The sequence below is a fragment of the Oncorhynchus nerka genome, linkage group LG14, assembly GCF_034236695.1.
Source record: "Oncorhynchus nerka isolate Pitt River linkage group LG14, Oner_Uvic_2.0, whole genome shotgun sequence".
Taxonomy (NCBI): Eukaryota; Metazoa; Chordata; class Actinopteri; order Salmoniformes; family Salmonidae; genus Oncorhynchus; species Oncorhynchus nerka.
Window position 1 is genome coordinate 23,712,034 of NC_088409.1, and position 25,000 is coordinate 23,737,033.

The 25,000-nt window shown below is 48.1% G+C and overlaps 1 protein-coding gene across 1 annotated transcript in view; it reads right to left on the minus strand.

The window, feature by feature from the left end:
• LOC115114978 (myosin-10-like) overlaps positions 1-25,000 on the minus strand; it is a 105,657-nt gene that overhangs the window by 58,016 nt on the left and 22,641 nt on the right. Inside the window, exons 7-12 of the mRNA XM_065027792.1 lie at positions 19,150-19,250; positions 18,801-18,864; positions 18,491-18,589; positions 15,082-15,225; positions 9,201-9,415; positions 1,094-1,246 (exon numbers count right to left, since the gene is read on the minus strand). Of these exons, the coding sequence (XP_064883864.1) occupies positions 1,094-1,246; positions 9,201-9,415; positions 15,082-15,225; positions 18,491-18,589; positions 18,801-18,864; positions 19,150-19,250 (776 nt within the window). The remainder of the gene's footprint in view (positions 1-1,093; positions 1,247-9,200; positions 9,416-15,081; positions 15,226-18,490; positions 18,590-18,800; positions 18,865-19,149; positions 19,251-25,000) is intronic.

Sequence of the window (25,000 nt, forward strand, 5' to 3'; positions counted from 1 at the left end):
TAGGGGGAACCTGAGAAAAGACTGCAAACAGGATTTGAAAGAAAGACAGACACACTCACAGACACACACTCAGACACACTCACAGACACACACACACACACACACTCACACACTCAGACACACTCACAGAGACACACACACACACACACACTCACACACTCAGACACACTCACAGAGACACACACACACACACACTCACAGACACACAAACACACTCATACAGACTCACACACACTCAGAAAGACTCACACACACTGAGACACACTCACAGACACACACACTCACAGACACACACACTCAGACACACTCACTCTCTTACTCAGACATACTCACAGATACACTCACAGACACACACACACTCAGACACACTCACAGACACTCACACACACACACACACTCAGACACACTCACAGAGACACACACACACACTCACAGACACACAAACACACTCAGACAGACTCACACACACTCAGACAGACTCACACACACTGAGACACACTCACAGACACACACACTCACAGACACACACATACTCAGACACACAGACACACACACAGACACACACACACACACACACACACACACACACACACACACACACACACACACACACACACACACACTCAGACACACACACACACACACACACAGACACAGACACACACACACACTCAGACACACTCACAGACACACACACTCAGACACACTCACTCACTTACTCAGACATACTCACAGATACACTCACAGACACACACACACACACACACACACACACACACACACACACACTCAGACACACACTCACAGACACACACACTCACACACACTCACAGACACACACACTCAGACACACGCACACACACACTCAGACACACACACTCACACTCAGACACACACACACACTCACACACACTCACAGACACTCACAGACACACACACTCAGACACACTCACACTTACTCAGACACCCTCACAGACACACACTCAGACACACACTCAGACACACTCACAGACACACACTCAGACACACTCACAGACACACACTCAGACACACTCACAGACACACACAGACACACACACAGATTCACACACACCTGAAAGATCTCAAAGCCTGCTATGTCCAGTATGCCTATGAAAGAGGCTCCCTGTCTCTGTCTGCGGTCCAGCGCCCGGTTGATCCTGTGGACCAGCCAACGGAACAGACGCTCATATGTAGCTTTGGCCAACGCCTCCACAGCAAAGTCAGCCTAGAGAGAGAGAGAGAAGAGAGAGAAGGTAGAGAGAATAGAGTGAGAGGAGAGAAAAGAGAGAGAAGAGATAAAGAAGAGAGAGAGAAGAGTGAGCGAGAAGAGAAAGAGAAGATAGAGAACAGATAGAGGAGAGAAAAGAGAGAGAAGAGAGAAAGAGAGCGAGAGAAGAGAGAGTGATAGAGAAGAGAGAGAGATAAGTTAGAGAGAAGAGAGAGAGAAGAGTGAGAGAGAAAAGAGAGAGAAGAGAGAGAAGAGAGAGAAGAGTGAGAGAGAAGAGAGAGAGAAGAGTGAGAAAAGAGAGAGAGAGAGCATTATTAATTTAGAGATTTTAAGAAACCAGCATGTGCTTCTTACACCAATTGTATGTACAGTGGGGCAAAAAAGTATTTAGTCAGACACCAATTGTGCAAGTTCTCCCACTTAAAAAGATGAAAGAGGCCTGTAATTTTCATCATAGGTACACTTCAACTATGACAGACAAAATGAGAGAAAAAAATCCAGAAAATCACATTGTAGGATTTTTAATGAATTTATTTGCAAATTATGGTGGAAAATAAGTATTTGGTCAATAACAAAAGTTTATCTCAATACTTTGGTATATACCCTTTGTTGGCAATGACAGAGGTCAAACGTTTTCTGTAAGTCTTCACAAGGTTTTCACACACTGTTGCTGGTATTTTGGCCCATTCCTCCATGCAGATCTCCTTTAGAGCAGTGATGTTTTGGGGCTGTTGCTGGGCAACACAGACTTTCAACTCCCTCCAAAGATTTTCTATGGGGTTGAGATCTGGAGACTGGCTAGGCCACTCCAGGACCTTGAAATGCTTCTTACGAAGCCACTCATTCGTTGCCCGGGTGGTGTGTTTGGGATCATTGTCATGCTGAAAGACCCAGCCACGTTTAATCTTCAATGCCCTTGCTGATGGAAGGAGGTTTTCACTCAAAATCTCACGATACATGACACCATTCATTCTTTCCTTTACACGGATCAGTCGTCTTGGTCCCTTTGCAGAAAAACAGCCCCAAAGCATGATGTTTCCACCCCCATGATTCACAGTAGGTATGGTGTTCTTTGGATGCAACTCAGCATTCTTTGTCCTCCAAACACGACGAGTTGAGTTTTTACCAAAAACTTATATTTTGGTTTCATCTGACCATATGACATTCTCCCAATCTTCTTCTGGATCATCCAAATGCTCTCTAGCAAACTTCAGACGGGCCTGGACATGTACTGGCTTAAGCAGGGGGACACGTCTGGCACTGCAGGATTTGAGTCCCTGGCGGCGTAGTGTGTTACTGATGGTAGGCTTTGTTACTTTGGTCCCAGCTCTCTGCACGTCATTCACTAGGTCCCCCCATGTGGTTCTGGGATTTTTGCTCATCATTCTTGTGATCATTTTGACCCCACGGGATGAGATCTTGCGTGGAGCCCCAGATCGAGGAAGATTATCAGTGGTCTTGTATGTCTTCCATTTCCTAATAATTGCTCCCACAGTTGATTTCTTCAAACCAAGCTGCTTACCTATTGCAGATTCAGTCTTCCCAGCCTGGTGCAGGTCTACAATTTTGTTTCTGGTGTCCTTTGACAGCTCTTTGGTCTTGGCCATAGTGGAGTTTGGAGTGTGACTATTTGAGGTGGTGGACAGGTGTCTTTTATACTGATAACAAGTTCAAACAGGTGCCATTAATACAGGTAACGAGTGGAGGACAGAGGAGCCTCTTAAAGAAGAAGTTACAGGTCTGTGAGAGCCAGAAATCTTGCTTGTTTGTAGGTGACCAAATACTTATTTTCCACCATAATTTGCAAATAAATTCATTAAAAATCCTACAATGTGATTTTCTGGATTTTTCCCCCTCATTTTGTCTGTCATAGTTGAAGTGTACCTATGATAAAAATTACAGGCCTCTGTCATCTTTTTAAGTGGGAGAACTTGCACAATTGGTGGCTGACTAAATACTTTTTTGCCCCACTGTATGTGTGTGTCTATTTTCTATTTTATTAGGATCCTCATCAGCTGCTTCTAACACAGCAGCTATTCCTCCTGGGGTCCAGACAAAATGTTAAACATGACATGATACAAAACATTAACAGACAATAACAACTCAGGGACATAACTACATACATTTAAAATAAGAAGACACACATTGATACACTTAGACTACAGTATATTACTGTAGACAACAACACAAACGTTATCTTATCTCCTAATCCTTCCTTCTATGTTACAGTCACACTGTCATGACTTCCACCGAAGTCAGTTCCTCTCCCTGTTCTGGTGGCGTTCGGCGGTTGACGTCACCAGTCTTCTAGCCATCGCCGATCCACCTTTCATTTTCCATTTGTTTTGTCTTGTTTTCCCACACACCTGGTTTATATTCCCTCATTACTTGTCATGTATTTAACCCTCAGTTCCCCCCATGTCTGTGTGTGAAATTGTTTGTTGTGAAGTGCTTGTGCATCTGACTGGTTCGTAAACGGGTTATTTTGTTGTTCTGGGTGCCGTTGGTTTTGCATATTAAACTGCTCCGGTTATTACCCAGTTCTGCTCTCCTGCGCCTGACTTCCCTGCAGCCAGTCACTCACCCCTTACACACCACCCACAGCGGGGTCTCTGTATGGTGAAGGGGAACTTGGTGGCGTCCCATACATCAGTTCTGTCCAGCTAAAACGTCAACTACAGTTTTCTCCTCAGCACTCTTGAATCTCTTGAACTTCATCAAATCAAATCAAATCAAATTTTATTTGTCACATACACATGGTTAGCAGATGTTAATGCGAGTGTAGCGAAATGCTTGTGCTTCTAGTTCCGACAATGCAGTGATAACCAACAAGTAATCTAACTAACAATTCCAAAACTACTGTCTTATACACAGTGTAAGGGGATAAGGAATATGTACATAAGGATATATGAATGAGTGATGGTACAGAGCAGCATACAGTAGATGGTATCGAGTACAGTATATACATATGAGATGAGTATGTAGACAAAGTAAACAAAGTGGCATAGTTAAAGTGGCTAGTGACATAAGAATGCAGTCGATGATCTAGAGTACAGTATATACATATGCATATGAGATGAATAATGTAGGGTAAGTAACATTATATAAGGTAGCATTGTTTAAAGTGGCTAGTGATATATTTACATCATTTCCCATCAATTCCCATTATTAAAGTGGCTGGAGTTGGGTCAATGACAGTGTGTTGGCAGCAGCCACTCAATGTTAGTGGTGGCTGTTTAACAGTCTGATGGCCTTGAGATAGAAGCTGTTTTTCAGTCTCTCGGTCCCAGCTTTGATGCACCTGTACTGACCTCGCCTTCTGGATGATAGCGGGGTGAACAGGCAGTGGTTCGGGGTGGTTGATGTCCTTGATGATCTTTATGGCCTTCCTGTAACATCGGGTGGTGTAGGTGTCCTGGAGGGCAGGTAGTTTGCCCCGGTGATGCGTTGTGCAGACCTCACTACCCTCTGGAGAGCCTTACGGTTGAGGGCGGAGCAGTTGCCGTACCAGGCGGTGATACAGCCCGCCAGGATGCTCTCGATTGTGCATCTGTAGAAGTTTGTGAGTGCTTTTGGTGACAAGCCAAATTTCTTCAGCCTCCTGAGGTTGAAGAGGCGCTGCTGCGCCTTCTTCACGACGCTGTCAGTGTGAGTGGACCAATTCAGTTTATCTGTGATGTGTATGCCGAGGAACTTAAAACTTGCTACCCTCTCCACTACTGATCCATCGATGTGGATAGGGGGGTGTTCCCTCTGCTGTTTCCTGAAGTCCACAATCATCTCCTTAGTTTTGTTGACGTTGAGTGTGAGGTTATTTTCCTGACACCACACTCCGAGGGCCCTCACCTCCTCCCTGTAGGCCGTCTCGTCGTTGTTGGTAATCAAGCCTACCACTGTTGTGTCGTCCGCAAACTTGATGATTGAGTTGGAGGCGTGCATGGCCACGCAGTCGTGGGTGAACAGGGAGTACAGGAGAGGGCTCAGAACGCACCCTTGTGGGGCCCCGTGTTGAGGATCAGCGGGGAGGAGATGTTGTTGCCTACCCTCACCACCTGGGGGCGGCCCGTCAGGAAGTCCAGAACCCAGTTGCACAGGGCGGGGTCGAGACCCAGGGTCTCGAGCTTGATGACGAGCTTGGAGGGTACTATGGTGTTGAATGCCGAGCTGTAGTCGATGAACAGCATTCTCACATAGGTATTCCTCTTGTCCAGGTGGGTTAGGGCAGTGTGCAGTGTGGTTGAGATTGCATCGTCTGTGGACCTATTTGGGCGGTAAGCAAATTGGAGTGGGTCTAGGGTGTCAGGTAGGGTGGAGGTGATATGGTCCTTGACTAGTCTCTCAAAGCACTTCATGATGACGGAAGTGAGTGCTACGGGCGGTAGTCGTTTAGCTCAGTTACCTTAGCTTTCTTGGGAACAGGAACAATGGTGGCCCTCTTGAAGCATGTGGGAACAGCAGACTGGTATAGGGATTGATTGAATATGTCCGTAAACACACCGGCCAGCTGGTCTGCGCATGCTCTGAGGGCGCGGCTGGGGATGCCGTCTGGGCCTGCAGCCTTGCGAGGGTTAACACGTTTAAATGTCTTACTCACCTCGGCTGCAGTGAAGGAGAGACCGCATGTTTTCGTTGCAGGCCATGTCAGTGGCAATGTATTGTCCTCAAAGCGGGCAAAAAAGTTATTTAGTCTGCCTGGGAGCAAGACATCCTGGTCCGTGACTGGGCTGGGTTTCTTCTTGTAGTCCGTGATTGACTGTAGACCCTGCCACATGCCTCTTGTGTCTGAGCCATTGAATTGAGATTCCACTTTGTCTCTGTACTGACGCTTAGCTTGTTTAATAGCCTTGCGGAGGGAATAGCTGCATTGTTTATATTCGGACATATTACCAGACACCTTGCCCTGATTAAAAGCAGTGGTTCGCGCTTTCAGTTTCACGCGAATGCTGCCATCAATCCACGGTTTCTGGTTTGGGAATGTTTTTATCGTTGCTATGGGAACGACATCTTCAACGCACGTTCTAATGAACTCGCACACCGAATCAGCGTATTCGTCAATATTTCCATCTGACGCAATACGAAACATGTCCCAGTCCACGTGATGGAAGCAGTCTTGGAGTGTGGAGTCAGCTTGGTCTGACCAGCGTTGGACAGACCTCAGCGTGGGAGCCTCTTGTTTTAGTTTCTGCCTGTAGGCAGGGATCAGCAAAATGGAGTCGTGGTCAGCTTTTCCGAAAGGGGGCGGGGCAGGGCCTTATATGCGTCGCGGAAGTTAGAGTAACAATGATCCAAGGTTTTACCACCCCTGGTTGCGCAATCGATATGCTGGTAAAATTTAGGGAGTCTTGTTTTCAGATTAGCTTTGTTAAAATCCCCAGCTACAATGAATGCAGCCTCCGGATAAATGGTTTCCAGTTTGCAAAGAGTTAAATAAAGTTCGTTCAGAGCCATCGATGTGTCTGCTTGGGGGGGATATATACGGCTGTGATTATAATCGAGGAGAATTCTCTTGGAAGATAATGCGGTCTACATTTGATTGTGAGGAATTCTAAATCAGGTGAACAGAAGGATTTGAGTTCCTGTATGTTTCCTTCATCACACCATGTCTCGTTAGTCATGAGGCATACGCCCCCGCCACTCTTCTTACCAGAAAGATGTTTGTTTCTGTCGGCGCGATGCGTGGAGAAACCCGTTGGCTGCACCGCGTCGGATAGCGTCTTCCCAGTAAGCCATGTTTCTGTGAAGCAGAGAACGTTGCAGTCTCTGATGTCCCTCTGGAATGCTACTCTTGCTCGGATTTCGTCAACCTTGTTGTCAAGAGACTGGACATTGGCAAGAAGAATGCTGGGGAGTGGTGCGCGATGTGCCCTTTTTCGGAGTCTGACCAGAACACCGCCTCGTTTCCCTCTTTTTCGGAGTCGTTTCCTTGGGTCGCTGCATGCGATCCATTCCGTTGTCCTGTTTGTAAGGCAGAACACCGGATCCGCGTCGCGGAAAACATATTCTTGGTCGTACTGATGGTGAGTTGGCGCTGATCTTATATTCAGTAGTTCTTCTCGACTGTATGTAATGAAACCTAAGATGACCTGGGGTACTAATGTAAGAAATAACACGTAAAAAAACAAAAAACTGCATAGTTTCCTAGGAACGCGAAGCGAGGCGGCCATCTCAGTCGGCGCCATCTAGTGTTCATATGGAACACGACCAGTCCTTATTCTACTGCGGCTTAGTTTACAATCGCTTTCTCTAAGCAGGTGCTGTTATCCTAATGCCAAGGGCACATCTTGTCTTTAACTCAAACACCAGATGTGCTCGGGAGGGAGAGGACTGGATACAACAAGCTATTTAGGTCAGAAAGGGGAGAGGCGCTGTGCTGTGATGTGATGTTTTATTTATTTTTTAAGCTAATTTTGCAGCAAGCTTGAGTGATTTGAGATGGCAGGGAGTTCCATGCATCCATGGTGCTATATATTACTGTGTGTGGCTTTGAATTCGTTTTGTCTTTAGAGACTGTGAGGAGGCCTGTGGCCTGTCTTGTGGGGTACGCCTGTCTGTCAGAGCTGTGTTAGTTGATTGAATAGACAGTTTGTAGTTTTTAACACATTAATATTTCTTACAAAACACAAGAAGCGACGCAGTCAATCTCTGCTCTAAGCCAGAAGAGGTCAACAAGCATTTAGTTGACATGAACTCTCTGTGAACACGGCAGGGCAAGACGTGCTGTTCTGATATGCCCTCTTTACAGCCCCTGACCCGATCACCTGGAAGTAGTCAGGACATGATAAAACTTCAGCTTCTTTCTTCAAGTGTGGTGTTAAGAATGCTGAGCATCTCTTTATCACAGACAAACCTCTCCGCATCTTTCCAACAACTGAATTGTCACGCCCTGGCCTTAGTTATCTTTGTTTTCTTTATTATTTTGGTTAGGTCAGGGTGTGACATGGGGGATTTATGTGCTTTGTCTTGTCTAGGGTTTTTTGTATGTTTATGGGGCTGTTTCCTTTCTAGGTAGTTTTGTATGTTTATGGGGCTGTTTCCTTTCTAGGTAGTTTTGTATGTTTATGGGGCTGTTTCCTTTCTAGGTAGTTTTGTATGTTTATGGGGCTGTTTCCTTTCTAGGTAGTTTTGTATGTTTATGTGGCTGTTTCCTTTCTAGGTAGTTTTGTATGTTTATGGGGCTGTGACCTGTCTAGGTAAATTGTATGTCAATGGTTGCCAAGATTGGTTCTCAATTAGAGGCAGCTGTCTATCGTTGTCTCTGATTGGGAACCATATTTAGGCAGCCATATTCTTTGGGTATTTTGTGGGTGATTGTTTCCTGTGTCAGTGTTTGTGCCACACGGGACTGTTTTCGGGTTTTCACATTTTGTAGTTTGTTCATGTTTAAGTTTTCTTATTAAAATACCATGAACTATAACGACGCTGCGTTTTGGTCCGCCTCTCATTGCCAGGAAGAAAGCCGTGACATGAATCAATATGCCTTGACCATGACAACTTACAGTCTAAGGTGACACCAAGAAGTTTAGTCTCCTCAACTTGCTCAAAAGCTACATTATTCATTACCAAATTCAGCTGAGGTTTATAGCTCATGGAGTGATTTGTACCAACTACTATGCCATTAGTCTTAGATATTGTCACGTATGCTCCCTCTCCAGGCTCTAGGTCATCAGGCTGCTGATTATTCCACACACCTGTCACCATCGTCAATCGCACCTGCACCTCATCAGACTCACCTGTGCTCTATCACCTCCCTGATTACCTCCCCTATATCTGTCTCTCCCATTGGTTCTTTCCCCAGGTGTTATTGTTTCTGTTTCATGTCTGTACGTTGTTCGTGTTTCTTGTTGTGTTTATTAATTAAATCACTCACTCCACGAACTTGCTTCCCGACTCTCAGCGCACATCGTTACAGATGTGCTCAGCACTAGTGTATTAATGTGTGTGTGTGTCTCACCTGTTCTTTGGTCTGGGCCTTCTGGACGTACTCGCGTCCTACTTTGATCCTGGGGGTGAGGATGGCCCGGGAGAACTCCAGCACGCTGATGCCCAGCAGGTGGCTCAGTTTCTGGGCAGCCGTGTCGTCTGGCATGGAGCACTGGTCCTGGTTCTTCTCCTTAGTGAACGAGATGTTCCCAAACTGGAGCACCGCAGAGATCACCTTCAACATGGCTAACAGGAGGGAGACAGACAGGCCGAAAGAGAGGGATGGAGAGGAGGGGAGGGAGACAGACAGACAGGCAGAAAGAGAGGGATGGAGAGGAGGGGAGGGAGACAGACAGACAGGCAGAAAGAGAGGGATGGAGAGGAGGGGAGGGAGACAGACAGACAGGCAGAAAGAGAGGGATGGAGAGGAGGGGAGGGAGACAGACAGACAGGCAGAAAGAGAGGGATTTAGAGGAGGGGAGGGAGACAGACAGACAGGCAGAAAGAGAGGGATGGAGAGGAGGGGAGGGAGACAGACAGACAGGCAGAAAGAGAGGGATGGAGAGGAGGGGAGGGAGACAGACAGACAGGCAGAAAGAGAGGGATGGAGAGGAGGGGAGGGAGACAGACAGACAGGCAGAAAGAGAGGGATTGAGAGGAGGGGAGGGAGACAGACAGACAGGCAGAAAGAGAGGGATGGAGAGGAGGGGAGGGAGACAGACAGACAGGCAGAAAGAGAGGGATGGAGAGGAGGGGAGGGAGACAGACAGACAGGCAGAAAGAAAGAGAGGGATGGAGAGGAGGGGAGACAGACAGACAGACAGGCAGAAAGAGAGGGATGGAGGGGAGGGAGACAGACAGGCAGAAAGAAAGAAAGAGAAGGATGGAGAGGAGGTCAGGGAGGGAGGGAGGAGGGAGACAGACAGGCAGAAAGAGAGGGATGGAGGGGAGGGAGACAGACAGGCAGAAAGAAAGAAAGAGAAGGATGGAGAGGAGGTCAGGGAGGGAGGGAGGAGGGAGACAGACAGGCAGAAAGAGAGGGATGGAGAGGAGTGGAGGGAGACAGACAGACAGGCAGAAAGAGAGGGATGGAGAGGAGGGGAGACAGACAGACAGGCAGAAAGAGAGGGATGGAGAGGAGGGGAGGGAGACAGACAGACAGGCAGAAAGAGAGGGATGGAGAGGAGGGGAGGGAGACAGACAGACAGGCAGAAAGAGAGGGATGGAGAGGAGGGAGACAGACAGACAGGCAGAAAGAGAGGGATGGAGAGGAGGGGAGGGAGACAGACAGACAGGCAGAAAGAGAGGGATTGAGAGGAGGGGAGGGAGACAGACAGACAGGCAGAAAGAGAGGGATGGAGAGGAGGGGAGGGAGACAGACAGACAGGCAGAAAGAGAGGGATGGAGAGGAGGGGAGGGAGACAGACAGACAGGCAGAAAGAGAGGGATTTAGAGGAGGGGAGGGAGACAGACAGACAGGCAGAAAGAGAGGGATGGAGAGGAGGGGAGGGAGACAGACAGACAGGCAGAAAGAGAGGGATTTAGAGGAGGGGAGGGAGACAGACAGACAGGCAGAAAGAGAGGGATGGAGAGGAGGGGAGGGAGACAGACAGACAGGCAGAAAGAGAGGGATGGAGAGGAGGGGAGGGAGACAGACAGACAGGCAGAAAGAGAGGGATTGAGAGGAGGGAGGGAGACAGACAGACAGGCAGAAAGAGAGGGATGGAGAGGAGGGGAGGGAGACAGACAGACAGGCAGAAAGAGAGGGATGGAGAGGAGGGGAGGGAGACAGACAGACAGGCAGAAAGAGAGGGATGGAGAGGAGGGGAGGGAGACAGACAGACAGGCAGAAAGAAAGAGAGGGATGGAGAGGAGGGGAGACAGACAGACAGACAGGCAGAAAGAGAGGGATGGAGGGGAGGGAGACAGACAGGCAGAAAGAAAGAAAGAGAAGGATGGAGAGGAGGTCAGGGAGGGAGGGAGGAGGGAGACAGACAGGCAGAAAGAGAGGGATGGAGGGGAGGGAGACAGACAGGCAGAAAGAAAGAAAGAGAAGGATGGAGAGGAGGTCAGGGAGGGAGGGAGGAGGGAGACAGACAGACAGGCAGAAAGAGAGGGATGGAGAAAGGAGTGGAGGAGAGACAGACAGACAGGCAGAAAGAGAGGGATGGAGAGGAGGGGGGAGACAGACAGACAGGCAGAAAGAGAGGGATGGAGAGGAGGGGAGGGAGACAGACAGACAGGCAGAAAGAGAGGATGGAGAGGAGGGGAGGGAGACAGACAGACAGGCAGAAAGAGAGGGATGGAGAGGAGGGGAGGGAGACAGACAGACAGGCAGAAAGAGAGGGATGGAGAGGAGGGGAGGGAGACAGACAGACAGGCAGAAAGAGAGGGATTTAGAGGAGGGGAGGGAGACAGACAGACAGGCAGAAAGAGAGGGATGGAGAGGAGGGGAGGGAGACAGACAGACAGGCAGAAAGAGAGGGATGGAGAGGGAGGGAGGGAGACAGACAGACAGGCAGAAAGAGAGGGATTTAGAGGGAGGGGAGGGAGACAGACAGACAGGCAGAAAGAGAGGGATGGAGAGGAGGGGAGGGAGACAGACAGACAGGCAGAAAGAGAGGGATTTAGAGGAGGGGAGGGAGACAGACAGACAGGCAGAAAGAGAGGGATGGAGAGGAGGGGAGGGAGACAGACAGACAGGCAGAAAGAGAGGGATGGAGAGGAGGGGAGGGAGACAGACAGACAGGCAGAGAGGGATTGAGAGGAGGGGAGGGAGACAGACAGACAGACAGGCAGAAAGAGAGGGATGGAGAGGAGGGGAGGGAGACAGACAGACAGGCAGAAAGAGAGGGATGGAGAGGAGGGGAGGGAGACAGACAGACAGGCAGAAAGAGAGGGATGGAGAGGAGGGGAGGGAGACAGACAGACAGGCAGAAAGAAAGAGAGGGATGGAGAGGAGGGGAGACAGACAGACAGACAGGCAGAAAGAGAGGGATGGAGGGAGGGGAGGGAGACAGACAGGCAGAAAGAAAGAGAAGGATGGAGAGGAGGTCAGGGAGGGAGGGAGGAGGGAGACAGACAGGCAGAAAGAGAGGGATGGAGAGGAGGGGAGGGAGACAGACAGACAGGCAGAAAGAGAGGGATGGAGAGGAGGGAGGGAGACAGACAGACAGGCAGAAAGAGAGGGATGGAGAGGAGGAGGGAGACAGACAGACAGGCAGAAAGAGAGGGATGGAGAGGAGGGGAGGAGACAGACAGACAGGCAGAAAGAGAGGGATGGAGAGGAGGGAGGGGCAGGGAGACAGACAGACAGGCAGAAAGAGAGGGATGGAGAGGAGGGGAGGGAGACAGACAGACAGGCAGAAAGAGAGGGATGGAGAGGAGGGCAGAGGGAGACAGACAGACAGGCAGAAAGAGAGGGATTTAGAGGAGGGGAGGGAGACAGACAGACAGGCAGAAAGAGAGGGATGGAGAGGAGGGGAGGGAGACAGACAGACAGGCAGAAAGAGAGGGATGGAGAGGAGGGGAGGGAGGGAGACAGACAGGCAGAAAGAGAGGGATGGAGAGGAGGGGAGGGAGACAGACAGACAGGCAGAAAGAGAGGATGGAGAGGAGGGGAGGGAGACAGACAGACAGGCAGAAAGAGAGGGATGGAGAGGAGGGGAGGGAGGGAGACAGACAGGCAGAAAGAGAGGGATGGAGAGGAGGGGAGGGAGACAGACAGACAGGCAGAAAGAGAGGGATGGAGAGGAGGGGAGGGAGACAGACAGACAGGCAGAAAGAGAGGGATGGAGAGGAGGGGAGGGGAGACAGACAGACAGGCAGAAAGAGAGGGATGGAGAGGAGGGGAGGGAGACAGACAGACAGGCAGAAAGAGAGGGATGGAGAGGAGGGAGGGAGACAGACAGACAGGCAGAAAGAGAGGGATTGAGAGGAGGGGAGGGAGACAGACAGACAGGCAGAAAGAGAGGGATGGAGAGGAGGGGAGGGAGACAGACAGACAGGCAGAAAGAGAGGGATGGAGAGGAGGGGAGGGAGACAGACAGACAGGCAGAAAGAAAGAGAGGGATGGAGAGGAGGGGAGACAGACAGACAGACAGGCAGAAAGAGAGGGATGGAGGGGAGGGAGACAGACAGGCAGAAAGAAAGAAAGAGAAGGATGGAGAGGAGGTCAGGGAGGGAGGGAGGAGGGAGACAGACAGGCAGAAAGAGAGGGATGGAGGGGGGAGGGAGACAGACAGGCAGAAAGAAAGAAAGAGAAGGGATGGAGAGGAGGTCAGGGAGGGAGGGAGGAGGGAGACAGACAGGCAGAAAGAGAGGGATGGAGAGGAGGGGAGGGAGACAGACAGACAGGCAGAAAGAGAGGGATGGAGAGAAGGGGAGACAGACAGACAGGCAGAAAGAGAGGGATGGAGAGGAGGGGAGGGAGACAGACAGACAGGCAGAAAGAGAGGGATGGAGAGGAGGCGAGGGAGACAGACAAACAGGCAGAAAGAGAGGGATGGAGAGGAGGGGAGGGAGACAGACAGACAGGCAGAAAGAGAGGGATGGAGAGGAGGGGAGGGAGACAGACAGACAGGCAGAAAGAGAGGGATTTAGAGGAGGGGAGGGAGACAGACAGACAGGCAGAAAGAGAGGGATGGAGAGGAGGGGAGGGAGACAGACAGACAGGCAGAAAGAGAGGGATGGAGAGCAGGGGAGGGAGGGAGACAGACAGGCAGAAAGAGAGGGATGGAGAGGAGGGGAGGGAGACAGACAGACAGGCAGAAAGAGAGGGATTTAGAGGAGGGGAGGGAGACAGACAGACAGGCAGAAAGAGAGGGATGGAGAGGAGGGGAGGGAGACAGACAGGCAGAAAGAGAGGGATGGAGAGGAGGGGAGGGAGACAGACAGGGAGGGGAGGCAGAAAGAGAGGGATGGAGAGGAGGGGAGGGAGACAGACAGACAGGCAGAAAGAGAGGGATGGAGAGGAGGGAGGGAGACAGACAGACAGGCAGAAAGAGAGGGATTTAGAGGAGGGAGGGAGACAGACAGACAGGCAGAAAGAGAGGGATGGAGAGGAGGGGAGGGAGACAGACAGACAGGCAGAAAGAGAGGGATGGAGAGGGAGGGGAGGGAGACAGACAGACAGGCAGAAAGAGAGGGATGGAGAGGAGGGGAGGGAGACAGACAGACAGGCAGAAAGAGAGGGATGGAGAGGAGGGGAGGGAGACAGACAGACAGGCAGAAAGAGAGGGATGGAGAGGAGGGGAGGGAGACAGACAGACAGGCAGAAAGAGAGCGATTGAGAGGAGGGGAGGGAGACAGACAGACAGGCAGAAAGAGAGGGATGGAGAGGAGGGGAGGGAGACAGACAGACAGGCAGAAAGAGAGGGATGGAGAGGAGGGGAGGGAGACAGACAGACAGGCAGAAAGAGAGCGATTGAGAGGAGGGGAGGGAGACAGACAGACAGGCAGAAAGAGAGGGATGGAGAGGAGGGGAGGGAGACAGACAGACAGGCAGAAAGAGAGGGATGGAGAGGAGGGGAGGGAGACAGACAGACAGGCAGAAAGAGAGGGATGGAGAGGAGGGGAGGGAGACAGACAGACAGGCAGAAAGAAAGAGAGGGATGGAGAGGAGGGGAGACAGACAGACAGAAAGAAAGAAAGAGAAGGATGGAGAGGAGGTCAGGGAGGGAGGGAGGAGGGAGACAGACAGGCAGAAAGAGAGGGATGGAGGGGAGGGAGACAGACAGACAGGCAGAAAGAAAGAAAGAGAGGGATGGAGAGGAGGGGAGGGAGACAGACAGACAGGCAGAAAGAAAGAAAGAAAGAAAGAGAGGGATGGAGAGAAAATATAGTTTTTTACTTCCATGTTCTGAGGAAAGCTCTGTCCCCCCTCCCCTCCCCTCCGTTCCTCTCTCGCTTACACAGAGACTCCTCTGGTGTGAATCCCATGATGGTCATAGAGTCCATGGTCTGGGTGAAGTTGTCAGCATCACTCTGGCCTGGAACAGGTATAGCACCTCCACTCAGAAACCTGTACTGGTCAGCACTACCAAGGAGAAGGTCTGCTACAGACAGAGAGGAAGAGAGAGAGGGGGAAACAGATAGAGAGGGAAACAGAGAGACAGGGAAACAGAGCGAGAGAGGGAAACAGAGAGAGACAGGGAAACAGAGAGAGAGAGAGGGAAACAGAGAGACAGGGAAACAGAGAGAGAGAGGGAAACAGAGAGACAGGGAAACAGAGAGAGAGAGAGGGAAACAGAGAGACAGGGAAACAGAGAGAGAGAGGGAAACAGAGAGACAGGGAAACAGAGAGAGAGAGGGAAACAAAGAGAGACAGGGAAACAGAGAGACAGGGAAACACAGAGAGAGAGGGAAACACAGAGAGAGAGGGAAACAGAGAGACAGGGAAACAGAGAGAGAGAGGGAAACAGAGAGACAGGGAAACAGAGAGAGAGAGGGAAACAAAGAGAGAGAGGGAAACAGAGACAGGGGAACAGAGAGAGAGAGAGAAACACAGAGAGAGAGGGAAACAGAGAGAGAGAGGGAAACAGAGAGAGAGGGAAACAGAGAGAGAGAGGGAAACAGAGAGACAGGGAAACAGAGAGAGAGAGGGAAACAGAGAGAGAGAGGGAAACAGAGAGAGAGAGAGAAACACAGAGAGAGAGGGAAACACAGAGAGAGAGGGAAACAGAGAGAGAGAGGGAAACAGAGGAGAGAGAGAAACACAGAGAGAGAGGGAAACAGAGTGAGAGAGGGAAACAGAGAGAGAGGGAAACAGAGAGAGAGGGAAACAGAGAGAGAGAGGGAAACAGAGAGAGAGGGAAACAGAGAGAGAGGGAAACAGAGAGAGAGGGAAACAGAGAGAGAGGGAAACAGAGAGAGAGGGAAACAGAGAGAGAGAGAGAAACACAGAGAGAGAGGGAAACAGAGGAGAGAGAGAAACACAGAGAGAGAGGGAAACAGAGTGAGAGAGGGAAACAGAGAGAGAGGGAAACAGAGAGAGAGGGAAACAGAGAGAGAGAGGGAAACACAGAGAGAGAGGGAAACAGAGTGAGAGAGGGAAACAGAGAGAGAGGGAAACAGAGAGAGAGGGAAACAGAGAGAGAGAGGATAATAATCAGTAAAAGGATCAAAAAACAGATCTATTCACCAGATCTATCTATTCACCAGATCTATCTATTCACCAGATCTATCTATTCACCAGATCTATCTATTCACCAGATCTACCTATTCACCAGATCTATCTATTCACCAGATCTATCTATTCACCAGATCTACCTATTCACCAGATCTACCTATTCACCAGATCTATCTATTCACCAGATCTACCTATTCACCAGATCTATCTATTCACCATATCTATCTATTCACCATATCTATTCACCAGATCTATCTATTCACCAGATCTATCTATTCACCAGATCTACCTATTCACCAGATCTATCTATTCACCAGATCTACCTATTCACCAGATCTACCTATTCACCAGATCTATCTATTCACCAGATCTACCTATTCACCAGATCTATCTATTCACCATATCTATCTATTCACCAGATCTATCTATTCACCAGATCTATCTATTCACCAGATCTATCTATTCACCACATCTATCTATTCACCAGATCTATCTATTCACCAGATCTATCTATTCACCAGATCTATCTATTCACCAGATCTATCTATTCACCATATCTATTCACCAGATCTATCTATTCACCAGATCTATCTATTCACCAGATCTACCTATTCACCAGATCTATCTATTCACCAGATCTATCTATTCACCAGATCTACCTATTCACCAGATCTACCTATTCACCAGATCTATCTATTCACCAGATCTATCTATTCACCAGATCTACCTATTCACCAGATCTATCTATTCACCAGATCTATCTATTCACCAGATCTATCTATTCACCAGATCTATCTATTCACCAGATCTATCTATTCACCAGATCTATCTATTCACCAGATCTATCTATTCACCAGATCTATCTATTCACCAGATCTATCTATTCACCAGATCTATCTATTCACCAGATCTATCTATTCACCAGATCTACCTATTCACCAGATCTATCTATTCACCAGATCTATCTATTCACCAGATCTATCTATTCACCAGATCTACCTATTCACCAGATCTATCTATTCACCAGATCTATCTATTCACCAGATCTATCTATTCACCAGATATTCACCAGATCTATCTATTCACCAGATCTATCTATTCACCAGATCTACCTATTCACCAGATCTACCTATTCACCAGATCTATCTATTCACCAGATCTATCTATTCACCAGATCTATCTATTCACCAGATCTATCTATTCACCAGATCTACCTATTCACCAGATCTATCTATTCACCAGATCTACCTATTCACCAGATCTATCTATTCACCAGATCTACCTATTCACCAGATCTATCTATTCACCAGATCTATCTATTCACCAGATCTACCTATTCACCAGATCTACCTATTCACCAGATCTATCTATTTACCACATCTACCTATTCACCAGATCTATCTATTCACCAGATCTACCTATTCACCAGATCTACCTATTCACCAGATCTACCTATTCAACTCATCCCCTTTCTCCTACCCTCTCTTTCTCCCCTCCCTCTCCTACCCTCTCTTTCTCCACTCCCTCTCCTACCCTCTCTTTCTTCCCTCCCTCTCCTACCCTCTCTTTCTTCCCACCCTCTCCTACCCTCTCTTTCTCCACTCCCTCTCCTACCCTCTCTTTCTCCGCTCCCTCTCCTACCCTCTCTTTCTTCCCTCCCTCTCCTACCCTCTCTTTCTCCTCTCCCTCTCCTACCCTCTCTTTCTCCTCTCCTTCTCCTACCCTCTCTTTCTCCACTCCCTCTCCTACCCTCTCTTTCTTCCCTCCCTCTCCTACCCTCTCCCTCTCCCTCTTTCTCCCTCTCCCTCTCCTACCCTCTCTTTCTCCTCTCCCTCTCCTACTCTCTTTCTCCTCTCCCTCTCCTACCCTCTCTTTCTCCACTCCCTCTCCTACCCTCTCTTTCTCCTCTCCCTCTCCTACCCTCTCTTTTTCTGCTCCCTCTCCTACCCTCTATTTCTCCCCTCCCTCTCCTACCCTCTCTTTCTCCACTCCCTCTCCTACCCTCTCTTTCTCCTCTCCCTCTCCTACCCTCTCTTTCTCCTCTCCCTCTCCTACCCTCTCTTTCTCCACTCCCTCTCCTACCCTCTCTTTCTCCTCTCCCTCTCCTACCCTCTCTTTCTCCTCTCCCTCTCCTACACTCTCTTTCTCCTCTCCCTCTCCTACACCCTCTTTCTCCTCTCCCCCTCTCTCACCTCTGGTGGTCTCTGAAGCTCCACACATGAGTTGGTAGAAGATGTGGAAGGTCCTTTCATCTTTGGCCTGGCGGATCGCCCTCGACTTCTCCAGCAGGTCTGAGGTCAGGAGTAAAGGAAGGGTTCAATAGCCCCAGACACTAACCTAAGGGCAGTTTTGCATCCCCTGCTTCCCTGAGCTCACCCCTGTGTGTAGGGCAACTTCTATCTGATGACAGATTAGCAGTGACCCAACAGTGAGCATACTAATGAACAGCAGTAATATTTAGGTTGGGACTCGAAACAGAGTCTGACTGCAAAGGAAGGATACAGGTCTCAATGTTGGCACCGACAATGTATCCAGCCACGTCAAAGTTAATACGGATGAATTTGCCCTGAGAGACAAGAGGAGAAGAAATGTGTCAGTTGATGATTAACATATTGTAACGACCCTGGGTTTATAAGCGAGGAAATCGACTCTGCCGCTCGAGCATGCTTTTGCTGCACAGTCGATAGCGCGCCGAAGCCTCGGGCTCGACCTGCTCCCTGCCTGTTTCATTACAATATTAATGAAAAAATGATACAAACTCAACAACAAACACAGTAAATAAAAATACAGCCAATTAAAAACATATTGTAGATCTTATCTGGGATCAATCTAGATATTAATACATTCTTACAAATCTGGAGGAGTTGTCGTTCTTGACAGTCTTGGCATTCCCAAAGGCCTCCAGGATGGGGTTGGCCTGTAGCAGCTGTCTCTCTAGCTCCCCCTGGAGGACAGGACAGGCACCGCATCAACACTGGGACATGCATCACAAACCAACTCCACAAGCCAAAATACTGTTCCCCCAATCCCAGTACAAAAGAGGGGAGACCAGACTCATCAGCCAGTAAACAAGGCAGTAACCCAGTGGTCTCAACTCTGATTTCCAAGATATAGTCTGTAATAGCATCTCAACAGGATGAGCCCAGAGTAATCTAGAGATAAATAGCTTTTCATGTGTTCTCTAACAGACATTTAAAAGCGCCAGGTAAAGCACGCCAGCCAAGCAGCACTCAAAGCTACAAACAGCAAGAGGCCAGGGCTTTGCATGGGAACAAAGCTCAGACTGACAACAATGCACATACTACTAGACAAAGCACCAAGTGCACACAGAACAACACACGCACATAAAAAGCACGCACACACACAGGCAGGTATGTGTGGAGACTCCTGGACAGCCAGAATGTATGCTTAACTATTCTACATGGTAAATGCCTGGTGTATTTGTGCATCATTCACAGGTGTGGCCACCAGAATGGAAGCATTGAGCTCATTCACTGTAAAGGGAGGATGGGGAGGGAGGTCTATAGCCCGGTCTGAGAACAACCTCTAGCCACTACCCCTTCAGTGCTAGCAGATCAGAAAAGACTGAATAGGTGTAATCACTAAGGTGATGGCTCTATCTAAGCGTCCAAAGGGTTTAGGGGAGATTCCACCTATCTGGTTTTCAGATGGCCGGTTGTTTAAGACCAAGCTTTTTTGCATCATCAGTGAATTCCAAAGCTTTCCTTCACCGATGAGGGGAATGATTCTGAGACCCACTTATGGGCGGGATTAACACCAGCTGTCAATCAGGAAACTAGAGCATTTTCATTAGGCAACTGTATATGGGTTGACGATTGACAGGTCGTTAATCCAGCCAATCAGGACGTTGAGAGAGATTCATAGGCCCGCCCATCACCACTTATTCTAGCACCCATTGGGTGTTGCTACAGATATACCGTACAGTAAAAATCCAAACACCCATAGACACCAGAGAACAGCAGGGCTTTCATTCAGGAGACAGCAACTTTTCAGAACATTCAGACAGAAATGTATTGTCTAAAACAGACAAGATTCTCTCTTACACATTATTCATCTATCTGCAATTCTGCAATGTCTTACCTCAATCAGCCCACAGTGGTGATAGTCTTTATACTTTATATTATACTCACATATTTCACACTCTGAGAGATTGAGAAAAACGGGAAGGTTGGGAGAATCAACGGATAAGACAAACAAACAACAAAAGACAACAACAGACCAATGAATGCAGTACAAACAAAAACAAAATGCTTGACAGTTATGGAGGAACACATCAGTAATGGTGTTGTTAAAGGATGTTAGTCTGGAGCACAAACCAGAATCTGTAGGCAGAACAGAAGAGAAGGAAAGAGGAGAAGACAGGACAGGATAGAGCCCACTCACCCTGTTCACCATGGAACTGCCCCGGGGCAACGACCTACTGCCATCCATCTGAACACGCAGGAGAGAAGGACAAGAAAGAGGGGGAGGTTGGAGGAGAGAGGGTAGGAGAGAGTGCAACATCAAGAGGGAGGAGGGAGAGAGGGAGGAAAGGATAGGAGAAAGAAGAGAAGGAAAACAGTAGAAAAAGGGGAGGATAAGGGGCAGTAGGGGGAGGAGAGAACATGAGAGGGGGAATGAGAGGAGATGGCAGGGAGAGGGGACAGGGCAGGGAGAGGGGACAGGGCAGGGAGAGAGGAGAGGAGCAGAGAGGCAGGAATGATTATAGAGGTCACTCTATAATGATTCCTCCAGCAGCACTTGATCAGCAAGAAGAACAGTAGTAGACAGGAAGTCATGGAGTAGTAGCAACATGTAGTGTAATGCTAAATGTAGCAGTACACTTTGTTTCAACCATAGTTTCAATATACATCTTTAACACAACTTCATAACAAGTAATAACAAGTCCTCCCTACACCCTCTCGTTCTTTCACTTTCTTCCTGCCAATTTTTCTGTTTCCCCATCCTCTCCCTCAGTCAGGACAATAAACATCATCCATCAATCAACCCTCTCCCTCAGTCAGGACAATAAACATCATCCATCAATCAACCCTCTCCCTCAGTCAGGACAATAAACATCATCCATCCATCAACCCTCTCCCTCAGTCAGGACAATAAACATCATCCATCAACCCTCTCCCTCAGTCAGGACAATAAACATCATCCATCAATCCACTCCCTCAGTCAGGACAATAAACATCATCCATCAATCCACTCCCTCAGTCAGGACAATAAACATCATCCATCAATCAACCCTCTCCCTCAGTCAGGACAATAAACATCATCCATCCATCAATCCACTCCCTCAGTCAGGACAATAAACATCATCCATCAATCCACTCTCTCAGTCAGGACAATAAACATCATCCATCCATCAATCCACTCCCTCAGTCAGGACAATAAACATCATCCATCAATCCACTCCCTCAGTCAGGACAATAAACATCATCCATCAATCAACCCTCTCCCTCAGTCAGGACAATAAACATCATCCATCCATCAATCCACTCCCTCAGTCAGGACAATAAACATCATCCATCAATCCACTCGCTCAGTCAGGACAATAAACATCATCCATCAATCAACCCTCTCCCTCAGTCAGGACAATAAACATCATCCATCAATCAACCCTCTCCCTCAGTCAGGACAATAAACATCATCCATCAATCAACCCTCTCCCTCAGCCAGGACAATAAACATCATCGATCAATCAACCCTCTCCCTCAGCCAGGACAATAAACATCATCCATCAATCAACTATCTCAGTCAGGACAATAATCATCATCCATCAACCCTCTCCCTCAGTCTGGACAATAAACATTATCCATCAATCAACCCTCTCCCTCAGTCAGGACAATAAACATCATCCATCAATCAACCCTCTCCCTCAGTCAGGACAATAAACATCATCCATCAATCAACCCTCTCCCTCAGCCAGGACAATAAACATCATCCATCAACCCTCTCCCTCAGTCAGGACAATAAACATTATCCATCAATCAACCCTCTCCCTCAGTCAGGACAATAAACATCATCCATCAATCAACCCTCTCCCTCAGCCAGGACAATAAACATCATCCATCAATCAACTCCCTCAGTCCGGACAATAATCATCATCCATCAATCCACTCCCTCAGTCAGGACAATAAACATCATCTATCAATCAACCCTCTCCCTCAGTCAGGACAATAAACATCATCCATCAATCAACCCTCTCCCTCAGTCAGGACGATAAACATTATCCATCAATCAACCCTCTCCCTCAGTCAGGACAATAAACATCATCCATCAATCAACCCTCTCCCTCAGCCAGGACAATAAACATCATCCATCAATCCTCTCCCTCAGTCAGGACAATAAACATCATCCATCAATCAACCCTCTCCCTCAGTCAGGACAATAAACATCATCCATCAATCAACCCTCTCCCTCAGTCAGGACAATAAACATCATCCATCAATCAACACTCTCCCTCAGTCCGGACAATAATCATCATCCATCAATCCACTCCCTCAGTCAGGACAATAAACATCATCCATCAATCAACCCTCTCCCTCAGTCAGGACAATAAACATCATCCATCAATCAACCCTCTCCCTCAGTCAGGACGATAAACATTATCCATCAATCAACCCTCTCCCTCAGTCAGGACAATAAACATCATCCATCAATCAACCCTCTCCCTCAGCCAGGACAATAAACATCATCCATCAATCCTCTCCCTCAGTCAGGACAATAAACATCATCCATCAATCAACCCTCTCCCTCAGTCAGGACAATAAACATCATCCATCAATCAACCCTCTCCCTCAGTCAGGACAATAAACATCATCCATCAATCCACTCCCTCAGTCAGGACAATAAACATCATCCATCAATCCACTCCCTCAGTCAGGACAATAAACATCATCCATCAATCAACCCTCTCCCTCAGTCAGGACAATAAACATCATCCATCAATAAACCCTCTCCCTCAGTCAGGACAATAAACATCATCCATCAATCAACCCTCTCCCTCAGCCAGGACAATAAACATCATTGATCAATCAACCCTCTCCCTCAGCCAGGACAATAAACATCATCCATCAATCAACTCCCTCAGTCAGAACAATAATCATCATCCATCAACCCTCTCGCTCAGTCAGGACAATAAACATTATCCATCAATCAACCCTCTCCCTCAGTCAGGACAATAAACATCATCCATCAATCAACCCTCTCCCTCAGCCAGGACAATAAACATCATCCATCAATCAACTCCCTCAGTCAGGACAATAATCATCATCCATCAATCCTCTCCCTCAGTCAGGACAATAAACATCATCCATCAATTCACTCCCTCAGTCAGGACAATAAACATCATCCATCAATCAACCCTCTCCCTCAGTCAGGACAATAAACATCATCCATCCATCAATCCACTCCCTCAGTCAGGACAATAAACATCATCCATCAATCCACTCCCTCAGTCAGGACAATAAACATCATCCATCAATCAACCCTCTCCCTCAGTCAGGACAATAAACATCATCCATCAATCAACCCTCTCCCTCAGTCAGGACAATAAACATTATCCATCAATCAACCCTCTCCCTCAGTCAGGACAATAAACATCATCCATCCATCAATCCACTCCCTCAGTCAGGACAATAAACATCATCCATCAATCCACTCAGTCAGGACAATAAACATCATCCATCAACATCCTCAGTCAGGACAATAAACATCATCCATCAATCAACCCTCTCCCTCAGTCAGGACAATAAACATCATCCATCAATCAACCCTCTCCCTCAGCCAGGACAATAAACATCATCCATCAATCCTCTCCCTCAGTCAGGACAATAAACATCATCCATCAATCAACCCTCTCCCTCAGTCAGGACAATAAACATCATCGATCAATCAACCCTCTCCCTCAGCCAGGACAATAAACATCATCCATCAATCAACCCTCTCCCTCAGCCAGGACAATAAACATCATCCATCAATCCTCTCCGTCAGTCAGGACAATAAACATCATCCATCAATCAACCCTCTCCCTCAGTCAGGACAATAAACATCATCCATCAATCAACCCTCTCCCTCAGTCAGGACAATAAACATCATCCATCAATCAACCCTCTCCCCCAGTCAGGACAATAAACATCATCCATCAATCAACACTCTCCCTCAGCCAGGACAATAAACATCATCCATCAATCCTCTCCCTCAGTCAGGACAATAAACATCATCCATCAATCAACCCTCTCCCTCAGTCAGGACAATAAACATCATCCATCAATCAACCCTCTCCCTCAGCCAGGACAATAAACATCATCCATCAATCAACTCCCTCAGTCAGGACAATAATCATCATCCATCAATCCACTCCCTCAGTCAGGACAATAAACATCATCCATCAATCAACCCTCTCCCTCAGTCAGGACAATAAACATCATCCATCCATCAATCCTCTCCCTCAGTCAGGACAATAAACATCATCCATCAATCCACTCCCTCAGTCAGGACAATAAACATCATCCATCAATCAACCCTCTCCCTCAGTCAGGACAATAAACATCATCCATCCATCAATCCACTCCCTCAGTCAGGACAATAAACATCATCCATCAATCCACTCCCTCAGTCAGGACAATAAACATCATCCATCAATCAACCCTCTCCCTCAGTCAGGACAATAAACATTATCCATCAATCAA